The sequence below is a fragment of the Berghia stephanieae genome, chromosome 4, assembly GCF_034508935.2.
Source record: "Berghia stephanieae isolate SIO BIC M18660-M18661 chromosome 4, UCSD_Bste_1.3, whole genome shotgun sequence".
NCBI lineage: Eukaryota > Metazoa > Mollusca > Gastropoda > Nudibranchia > Aeolidiidae > Berghia > Berghia stephanieae.
The window spans coordinates 27,969,896-27,981,849 of record NC_088363.1 but is presented as its reverse complement, the minus strand read 5'-3'; the positions used below and the strand labels follow the sequence as shown (position 1 = coordinate 27,981,849).

Below are 11,954 nucleotides of genomic sequence, written 5' to 3'. Positions count from 1 at the left end.
TTTGTTTTTGTTTTTTTTTTTTGTGGGTTTTTTTTTTTTTTGGGGGGGGGGGGATGAGTAGGGTAGTATATCAAACCCCTTCCCCTTAATCAAACGAACCAAGTTCGCTTTAAACTTAAAAATCGATCAATTTGACAATTAGGGTAGCACCCTGATGCGAGTTGACAATGTCAAATTGTTCTGAGTTTCCTCTAACAATGAAGTGGAAGCGACTAATTTATCGATGTTGTTTGCGATATATCTGACATTATCTATTATCAAATAATTGATGATTGTTGTCTCCCATTGTAAATCAACAACGTTATCATTTACTGGGTAAAGTAATTTCAACTAAGGAAGATTCCAGTCGGAAGTACACTTTACAGGATAAAATACCAGGTATTTATTGTTGATTCTTCCTAGTTAAAACATAGACAGTAGTTTTTTGAAAAGCTAAAATATAATTAACTCTATGCTTTCTAAAAAAAAACCCAATAAAATTGGTATTGATAATCACGATACATCCTGCAAGAAAATCACCCAGTTTAATGATAGGATTTTTGTAATAAAAAATTCAAAGTCATGAATGCTATGGCATGTATGCTTTGATATATGACTGTTTTTAATTACTCCTCTCACGTTTCCAGCAAATGTGTTAAACCAGTTAACTGCCGCACTCTGAATAGAGGAGTATTTAAATATTTGGTCAGAAAAAAATACTAGTTTGAAAGGTTTTTTGACAAAATGAGGGTCGATTTTTGGACGAGTTTTCAGGCCAACTGGGTAAAGGTTTTACTCCTTTTCCTACCAATGATATGATATTATTATGATATAGTAGTATAACAATCTGACAGCTCTTGCTTCTGCCAAAAACAAGGCATGAGAATAGGATATAAAAGACAACGAAAGCAGTGAATTCATATTCAGATTGCTTGTATCTCGAAGACATTTTGAAGTTTCTTTTGTTTGGATTTTGTTCTCTTTTTTATCTGGTCCTTGTCCTCATCAAGATGAGGGCCGTTCCATTTCTAATACTTTGTTTTATAGTGAGTGTCAACATGGTAAAAGTGATAGTTTGAGACTTGTCAGTATCCAAGCTTCTGATCTAGAAGGAGCTAATGAAAATGTTGCTATTCAAAGTAAAATAGATCTGAAAAAAGAAAAGTTTTATAAAACTTCAATCTAATAAGTTTGGGTTTTCCTTTAATCAAAAAATGCAAAATATTACGGATTTTTCCAACACCTTTAACATTCTATCGTAAAATATTTTGAATCGACGTGAACATATTGTGTAGGTCTGATATCCAGATACGATTATGGGTCCGTTTTAACATTGTAGTACCGTAATGGACAATATTTTTCGTTGGATTAAAGTACTGTATTTCCTTTACAACAGTGAGACCACAACAAATTGAGTTATCAGACCTGCAAATAAGTACACGAATCCTTTGTCCATTGAGTGTTTTTTTTACTGAGTCGTCATGTGTTTTATGCTTTTGTCTAATTTTGATTTCACAGATTAGTGGGGATCAACCTCATCAATTTTAAAATTTACAAAAATACAATTGAATGTCGCTCTTATCTTGGGTATAAAAAAGTAAAATGCTTTCAATACGCTTCAATAGTCATGTCGTCACTTCCCTCGTAATGACGCATGGTAACTTAGTAACTGGCTCTAAACTATCGAAACGGCGGACGCCCTTATGAAATATTTCTCCAACAGCACAAAAGCGTATCCAGAGGAGAAAAACATAATAAATATGATCATGTTTTGACTTTTATACATTCTGATCACAAGACATATGAAAAATTCTAGCCAGCATGAAGAATAAAAAGTACTGATTTTCTTTGTTTAGAACCACGATTGCCGTCGTTGCTGGGCGACGTGACATCAGGCTATTGAATCCAATTGCCATGGCATAACAACAATGTTGTTAAAAACATAAATGGGATTGCCTAACTAGTTTTTTACCTAAATAAAAGCAGGTTTTTCCCCAAACACTTGCATGTAATTAAACAAGTATATAACATTTATATAGAGCGATTTCATGAATCCTCTTTACTCAATGCATTTCAGAATGAGACACCGTACAAATCTCTTGTTATGCATTCTTTCTAGTACTATTACAGTATCCATTACTCCTTCTAGTAATGTACTCATTCACACTTAAATCAAGCGTATTATAATATGAGGATGAAAGTGGAAAAGCAAATTCTTTGTTCACTGGGAAAATATCAAATTGTGATCACGTCATATCATCGATCAATATTTGAAGGACGAGCTTTCTGGCCAAATTTTTAAATACGTGTCTTTCCAGAGTTCGGCAGTAAACTGGTTTTAACCATTTCTCTGTCATACTCTGGAAAGACACGTATTTAAAAATTTGGCCAGAAAACTCATCTTTCGAATATCGATAGATTTAAATGAATTTTATCTTGGCAAAAACTGTCAAACCTGGGACTTCTTGTAGTTTTTAAAATACTTGTCTTACGACAGTTAAATACTCAATGATGTGACGTGATCACTGTTTGATATTTTCATATTTAAGTTAAACGTATAAAATACCGGCAATGTAACATTGTAATGCAGACAAAACATAAACATCATAATATTTACCTTGAATTGAATGAGTGATGGATTTCCTTCACTAGATCGGGATATTGTTTTAAAATAGAAATTATATTATACTATTGTGAATTATAATTACAATTTGTGAACAAAATATTGGAAGGGAGAGAAAAATGAGGATAAAAGATGACTGTGAATTATTTCCTTAGCATCTATGTAGTCTGTATGTCGATATCTATCTATCTACCTATTTGTCTACCTATCTATATTTTGTCTACCTCTCTCTCTCTCTCTCTCTCTCTCTCTCTCTCTCTCTCTCTCTCTCTCTCTCTCTCTCTCTCTCTCTCTCTCTTTCTCTCTCTCTCTCTCTCTTTCTTTCTTTCTTTCTCTCTCTCTCTCTCTCTCTCTCTCTCTCTCTCTCTCTCTCTTTCTTTCTCTCCACCATCCCTCAGAATGCGTTACGATCAAAATCTCCTTTTTTCTTCCTTAAGAAGCAATGCCAGTCAAAGCAGAGGAAATATGCAAGAAAATAATTATTTAAAAAATTAACCTGCCTTGCCGGAGGACTTTCTGGACCTCAGACCTCCTGATTACCAGTCAAACGTTCTACCATTACAGTCCAGAGGCTTTCAATGATTATTCTCTTTTTTCTGGATTTATTCTTGTATTTTTCTTGTATTTTTCTCTCTGCTTTCTGGCACTGTTTCATTCACTCATTTATCTCACACCGGTGCCTACGCCCTAATTTGTAGTGCGGGGCGGTCCTTGGCAAGCTTAAGGACCACGGTCCTACGGTCCTTGTGAAATGAAGACCGCAAGGGCCGGTCCTAGGACCGGTCCTTTTCGACATTGAACATTCCTGAGAGACTGTTGGAAATTCGAACCGGTTTGACCTTTGAGACCGTGGGATCGTTCATTCTTGAACCGTTAAAGACCGCTACACGATGAAAACCGTGGTCTACAGGAGTAAAACACACGGAGTAGTCACAATCATTTCAAATTGTAACCTAATTAGAGAAGAGTGGTGATGCCTTCTTTATTTGCTCACCGTACTTCATTGTTACTTCGATAATTTAATAAAATTTGAAATTTATCCCCATTAACGGAGATAATGGCATCGCCCAAGGCGTTGATCGAGTTGTTCGTGGCGTTGATACACACACGCAACTCCTACCCCCCCCCCACACACACACACATTAGAGGGCAGCGAGCATTGAAGAGTAAGAGAGAGACGTGAAGTTATAATAAGAGGGGGTGGATGAGGTAATAAGAGGGGTCGATGGCGACTTTTCGCCAGATCTAACAAACTCAGCTACCCATTCATTGCTGAGTAGACAGGGATTCAGAAAAAAATCGACTGCACCCGGGATCGATCTCTGGCCCTTTGCGTATAAAGAGAGTGCTCTATCAACTGAGCTATCGGGGTCCCCAAATATTCTATTGGACTTTTTTAAAATTCAGACGTTATAACTGGGTTTTTTGGAAGGAAGAAACTAATGAAACTCATATTATTTGATTAGTAAAAACACCAAACGAAATTTTAATATTATTGTATTATTTTAAATGACAACACTGCGATAGAAAGGAGTGGTGACAAGAGATGGACAAAAGAAAACAAAAAATCGGATTTGCTACTTGCTAGGTTCGACACACACACACACACACACACACACACAAACACACACATCTTTAGTAGTCACATACATTTCAAACAATAACCCATTAGAGAAGAGGGGTCATGCCTTCACCATAGATCATTGTCATTGCGATCATTATGGTGTAGTAAATTTTGAAATTTACCCCGTATAATGGAATCGTCCAAGGCGTGCGCCTCCTGTTCCCCCCATCTCACACACGAAAGGGCGGTTTGCGGAGTGGAGGTTGGTGGCCGTCTGCCTGTATGGTCGTCTGTGTCGTTTAGTGTATGGCAAAGGGGGGTGGGTGCGATTAATTAAGTGGGATGGGTGGTGATTGGTGGAAGATAGGCAACCGAAGGCAACGAATCGCTGGGGAAGTAGTAGGCTATGGCGCGAGACCGAAGGTGATAAGAAGTGAGGACCGCCGCCGGTCTTCCCCTATGGGACCGGTCTCCGGTTCACAGCTAAAAGACCGTGGGACCGCCGGTCCAGACCGGTCTTCAACGCGGCACTACTAATTTGTCACTTTGATATCCAGTCATGAAACGTCTGTATTTAAGTTTTGTTTTTCATTTAAGCTTCAATAGGATTCAATATTCTGCCCAGCAACGAGCAGCTTGATTCTAAAGAAAGAAAATCGGTACTTTTTATTCTTCATCCCGGCTAGAAGTTTTTCACATGTTATGTGATCAGAATGTATAAGAGTTAAAACATGATCAGATTTATAATGTTTTTTTCCTCTTGATGCACTTTTATGCTCGTCGGAGAAGTATTTCATAAGGGCGTCCGCCATTGTTCCGATAGTTTAGAATCAGTTACAATGCGTCATTACGAGGGAAGTGACGTCACGACTGTTGAATCATATTGTCCGTCCATTACTTTGTCCCATCATTCTGTCACCTTATTTGATGAATCTTTTCACCCGTTGGTCATACTCCCTTTTATTATGCTTTAAAAATATTTTTAAAAACCCGAGTTGATAATATTAGTAGTCCTTCAGAGCCATTAGGACCATGGAGCCGGAGTTTATCTCGATTTCTGTAGCGTGAAACGGACAACGATAATTGCTTCCCACCCTTTGGAAAACACGCTAGTCTTTTGCAAAGTACTTTCCGCCAGTTATAACAGATCAAGCTACCAAATCACTGCTGGATGGGGTGAGAACAAAAATCTCAACGTCACCCGGGATCATCTTCTTGGGAGTTTTACTCAACTTGGGTATTGGAACCCCAATCGATATAATAAGTGGGTTATATATATATATATATATATATATATATATATATATATATATATATATATATATATATAATGTGACAGAGATTAGGAGCACACAATTTTAACTGCACAATAAAACAAATTCACCATATTCAACTTACTTGTTTCTTTTAATTTTTTTCTTTTCAGTCAACATATTTAGCCATCCCGACCCTACCAACTAAAAATGTGTTTATTGGTGTCAAATTTATTCACTTCAGAAACTTTGAAAGTACAATTGCCACAGGACAATGCTGTGACAAACCGAATCTTACGGCTGGTAGTTGTACCCCCAACCTTTGTGACACAGCCTTCATACCCTGTGGCACTAGCAACCCAAGCAACCCGTGTGCCGTCATCAAAGACACCAAAACACCATCTATGTACAACACTGACAGCTTTGAATTTCCAGAAAAATTAGGCAATGCGGATAATCAGGTATCTAGATTTCTCTCTGCGTCAGTACAATTCACACCTCGTCCCATCACAGTTACAGTAAAAGCCGTGGAAACGCCTGAATTCGGCCAAACCGGCATGGACAAAGACATCGCAAACTTTCAATTTGTCATCGATTGGCAGGATCCTATATTTAACACCCCGCCATTATTTCGGAGATTTGTTCTCAACGATACTCGAGGTCAACTGGTTCTCGATGTTTTATCACAATGTAACTTAAATTACTACTCAGCCGACTGCTCTGTATATTGCGAAGAGCAACCAGGGAACTACACTTGCTTACAAGACGTTTTGACCTCAACTTCGTTCAAAGCTTTGACAATATCAACGACAGTGCCTACAGTGTTAGCCACAAAAGCAACCTCAACAAAGGTAAATCCACTTGTGACATTATCAAAAGCAACTACCTTACAAATTTCTCAAAAATCAAGACATCTTAATCAGAATTATTCAAGCACACCAGCTGGCTCCAATGGAAGAGAGAAAGTGGATAAAACAACGAATATCGCTATTTGGACTTCAATCGGGGCATTGAGCATATTGGTGGTTCTTGGTGGGATGTTTTCTATGATTAAGATAAAGAAAAGAAAGTCACAAGTCACTGCGGTTGATAAACAGACCATAAACTGATTATGGTATGATCATATCACAAGTAGTTGATATACTTGTGGAAAGGGCGGGCGGTGGTTAGTTTAGTTTATGTCAATGAGCCCAGAATCAAAACAGTTTTTCTTCATTCTCCTCAACGGCAATGGGATGATGACAAATCTCAGAATGAAGAAATCATAATATGTGCCATGCCCCTTGTGGTAAAATAATAGGAATACAAACGATGATGCTTTAAAAACCCCACAGTGTTTCTTCTTTCCTCCCCCTAATTAGTTTTTCTTTCCAAAAATACTGTGATTATCATTTTACTTGTTTTTATAGCCTATTTTGGTCAGACGATGACAGTTGGGGGTCAAGATAGCTCAATTGGTAGAGCACTCGCTTCACACACAAAGGGACCGAGATCGATCCCGGGTGCAGTCGAAATTGTTTTCCCTGACCTTCAAGTCCACCCAGCAGTGATTGGGTAACTGGGTCTGTTATATCTGGTGGAAAGTACTCTGCGATAGACTAGCGTCCTATGAAAAGGGTCTCAAGCAATTGCTGTTGTCTGTTTCATGCTATAGGAACCGGGATAAACCCCGAGTCCATGGACCGACTGGCAAAAAGAACTTCTTGCACGGACTGATGGGACACGTTTTAAGTATATCAACTGGATAACACCACACTAACGTCTCATTTTTTTATACAACCACCATGCTTCAACTTCCCAGTAATACACACGCTACAATTCTTACTATATTTTGTTTTATGTTTTCAACGTTCCTTTTGCTGAAGAAGGGTTTGTACCCGAAACGTTCATTGTCTGTAGCACATTGTATTCTCGTGGTTATTTTCCTTGGATAAGTAATACTGTATAGGGAAAAATAAAAGTGCTAAAAACGCAATGAATGATAAAATGCGAGAGTGGTTCTATAGCATCTGTCATATATCCCCCCCCCCCCACACACACACACACACAATGAATATGAAGAACATATATGTATTTACTCGGTTATTTCCCTTGTTTAATACCGCTGTAAAAGGGAAAATCTAAGGCCTTAAACCCAAACGTTAAGATTGATTACCAGAGTGGTTCTATAACAGATTGTTTTTTTTTATGGATCTTGGTAACCTGTATGCAAATTTTCATGCTTTCAATCCGAATTTGCACGGTATTAGCCTAATTCCCCCTACTATGTAGACCAAATTTCGATTTTAAATGCTTATAAATTTGTGCAACTTTTCCAGACAAAATTCTGTCGTATTTCCAAATTCAAAGCTTTCAACTCAAATTCGTACAATTGTAACTAAATTCAATAGATTTAAATTAAATTTGTCACAATGATAAATGTCAGTGTCATTTCCAATCTAAATTCAAACGTTTCCCACAACAAATACGATGTTTCAAAATTAAATCCGTTATGATCCAAACCAAATTTAACATTTCCAAATTAAATCTTCACCACTGGTTAAAAGCCTGGGCCTTGAGTATCTTCAGAATTGAAGTCGATTTCCCAGAAACCATTAAATAAATAACAATGTGAAATTGAATGTTAACTTCAATTCAATATACGAAAAATGATTAAATGGACGTTTCGGTTTTCCCCTTTAACAACAAAACAGGATTAATGAAATACTAAAAACGAATAAGATAACGTGGTAGTGAATCTTAATAACGCCACTACCACATTATCTCATTCGTCTTTAGTGTTTCATTCATCCTGTTTTGTTGAATAAGGGGAAACCCTAAACGTCCATTTTATCTGTTTTCGTATATTAAGTGGAAGCATACATTCAATTTCGCATTGTTATTTATTTCTTCGATCTTCGAGCAGCAACATAATTTACATTACCCAGAAACCATTAAGAAAATCTCCAGACCGAGTAGAGGACAAACATATCGGATGACGATACTCCCATGAAGAACAAACACCCACCCCGATATCTACTACCCATCTCCTATACTATAAGACATGTTCAACTATCCTTCATCATTTTTTTCTTCTAATTCTTTATTTAAAAAACAAAAAAAACAAATGTATTTCGGTCCTCAGATTTGAGGTTTCTACAAAACGAATAAGAAGAAGAATAGTAAACATAACTATAGTTACGTCCCTTCCAATCCAAATTCGACATCGAAACAAATTCGTTTCGATAACATTGTAAGCGGGTTTGAATGACTTTTTTCAATACCACAAAAAGGGTGAAGTATTTGTTATCTATCTACGTCTTCGTTTGTTTATTCATTTTTATTTATCTTTTCATTCATTAAAATTTTTTATTTTGTGACATTTATCTATTATTACTATTTATTTGTTTTCATATATATTTGTATATTTTGTTTTCATTTATTTATTTGATATTCATGCCTCTGTATGCCTATTTTTACAATTGAAATTTGAGGAGTAGGGTGGACAATTAGCCTAATTTGTTTTTATCATTCCCATTACAAATTCATGATCAAGGAAAACCACTCGCTTATCGGGTCGACAACCGTACACTGAGTTTATGGTGAACAAGAGCTAAGCTGAGCTCAGCAATGCCTCATACTGTGCCTCATTCATTATTTTGTTTATGAGTTTTACGCATATTTAACAAGTAATTCATGGCTCTACTTAAATTTAAAAATAATCAAGAGGGAAAAGATGTTTAATTTTTAATGTTGTACGGGGGACGTAGGTATGTCCAAGAAGAAAAAAAACCCGGAAAATGGGCGTAACTTTTTAACCGATAATCCCTTTGTTCTTCTTTCTGAAAACGCAGAAAACTAGAATATTTAATCGTCTTCCTTGTAAAGTGTCAACACCATAAATTGACGCAATGTTAAACGATATATTGTAAAGATGATCACAGAATTTTCAAAGCTGAAGGTAAGAGCTGTTATCTACTTTAATTTACAAAATGAAGAAAACCTTCTGTAATTGATTATGACATTCCCAAAACATAGTAGAGTTAGAATGTGATGCCTAAATCTCAGATTTATCAATAATGTTCTTGTATCAAAGACGGTCGTACAACTCTATAAAACGTACCCTAATCTGGTTGGCCAGGGGTCAAATATTCGAATTGTCGTGATTCTCAAATGTGATGGGAGACTAAAGATTCTAAAGATTTGAAATTTTAAAAATCTTTTAAAATAATCTACTGGACTATTCATCAAAGTGGCAAATTAGGGAGCAGACACTGGTGTAAGATGAAGATCTGAAAAGTGTGTATGAAATAGTACCAGACAAAGCAAGAAAGAATAATATAAGAAAAAAAAGTCACAAAACTTGCCTCTACTGGGGATCGAACCTCAGATTATCGGCCAGACGTGCTATTATTACACCACAGAGGTTACCTGATTCGCAGACTGATTTTTAAATTATTTTTTCCTTATATTTTTTTATCTTGCTTTCCCTGGCACTGTTTCAAACCACACTTTTACATATCTTAAAAAAAAAATAGATTATGAAATTTGCCATGTCATGTTGGTGTATCGGAAAGTTTGTGCCAAATGGATTCCAAAAAATGAAATTATTAACAAAAAAAAAACACAACCTTGGCATAGTAGAAGTTTCCCGAAAACTTTATGGATCAGTGTCAACAAGACGGTGGGCCCGGATACACCTCATGGTATGGTCTGATGGAGACTGTCAAGCAAAAAAATAATCTACTGGATTATTTGATTATCACAGTCAAAATCGGACACTCTCCAGCCTTCACATGTTTGGGCCCCTAAAGCGACATTAATGGGGGAAAGATGCACGAGAAACAAGAAGATTTTGTTGAAGAAAGTCAAGATTGATTTTCAAAGTTTGAAGAACAAAACTTTCGGATGGGTATCTATTCATTGTTGTTCTGATGCCAAGAATGCAATGGACTGCTTGGGGGCTTCATTGAGCTATAGAGTGAATCTCTAGAGAATGTGAGTTTCTGTCGCATTGTCGTATCGTATCGCATCATATCACATCGTTTAAGAGCTAATAGGTTCTAAAAACCTTTAAATGCTCTGTGTAACTTTTATGCATAGATACAACTTATCAATTGTGTAAATAGTATGTAATGTCAATTAATTGATAATATTGAAAATTAAATATCTAATACATAAATAAGTGTCGTATTCAATATTCGTATTATAATTAACTCTATTAACATTCATTTAGAATGTCCAACTGGTACATGCAAGAGGTTTCAAATAATTGATAAACAAAATACAATCATATCCAATGTCTTATTACATTATCCGTCAAAATCAAATATTATGTTGTTAGGCTCTTTACCAATGGCATTCTTAAAATTATTAATTTAATTAGAATTTATGTCGAGGAAACATTGAAATGAATCAGGCGTCAGTTATCTGCAGTGCAGTGCAGCAAACTGAGGAATATCGGATATGGCTTATTTTGGGAAAATAGGAGATACTTAACCTGAGATTATTATTATTATTATTATCATTATTATTATTATTATTATTATTATTATTATTATTATTATTATTATTATTATTATTATTATATATCATCATCATTCATTACTATTATTATATTATTATTATTATTATTATTATTATTATTATTATTATTATTATTATAATTATTGATACCATTATTGCGCATTATAATAATAATAATAATAATAATAATAATAATAATATATTATTATTATTATTATTATTATTATTATTATTATTATTATTATTATTATTATTATTATTATTATTATTAACATTATTACTATCATCATCATTATTGTCATTATTATTATTATTATGGTAACAACAACAATAATAATTATTATTACAATGTAGATAAGACACTTTTAGTGAAAACAAACATCCACAAATGAAATTTCTATATTAGCTACATTTGTCATAATATATGTCTAAATTATTCTGAAAATCAGGGTCCAAATATTTCTCGTTTTGTTCAGACAATCGCATTAATTTTGAATAATTAACTTCACCGTGGTCTAAAAATAGATCGAGGGTAATTTTTAATAAATTTTACCTTTTTTTTCGTATATCAATAAATAAACAACATTTGATGCGTGATTGAATATTTATGAGTATGTCCTTCTTAAGCCACCTAACAATCATATGCTTATGGTTATATTTTCTATAATTTGTTATGGAAAGTGAGCGGTCGGAATTAGAAGCACGTGTTTTACGCTCTTGCGTTTTGGAATTCGAACGTTGTTCCCAATGCGCAGTAGCAAGCTTGTGCAGCGATTGAGGACACTTCCGGAATTTAAAAAAAGCGAGCATGTAAGAATCACATATTATCTATATCGTCTTATTTTACCCCCGTAAGAAAAGATTTATAACGGAATATCCAGTAAACGTGCTCAATGCGCTTTAAAATGGATCCCAAGCCAACAGTAATGCTCAACACCTATGTAGCACGGATCACGAACCTCCGTCGCTATCACAATTTTTGTCGACGGCGGCAATGATGGTACCTGCAAAGTACTCAAATGACACCTGA

At 35.3% G+C, this 11,954-nt stretch overlaps 1 protein-coding gene across 1 annotated transcript; it reads left to right on the top strand.

The window, feature by feature from the left end:
- The first annotated feature begins 904 nt into the window (after positions 1-904).
- LOC144971973 (uncharacterized) lies at positions 905-6,745 on the top strand. Its single transcript, XM_078913051.1, has 2 exons — positions 905-1,025; positions 5,593-6,745. Exons 1-2 carry the CDS (start codon positions 990-992, stop codon positions 6,526-6,528), a joined length of 972 nt encoding a protein of 323 aa, XP_078769177.1. The 5' UTR covers positions 905-989; the 3' UTR covers positions 6,529-6,745.
- Positions 6,746-11,954: the final 5,209 nt, after the last annotated feature.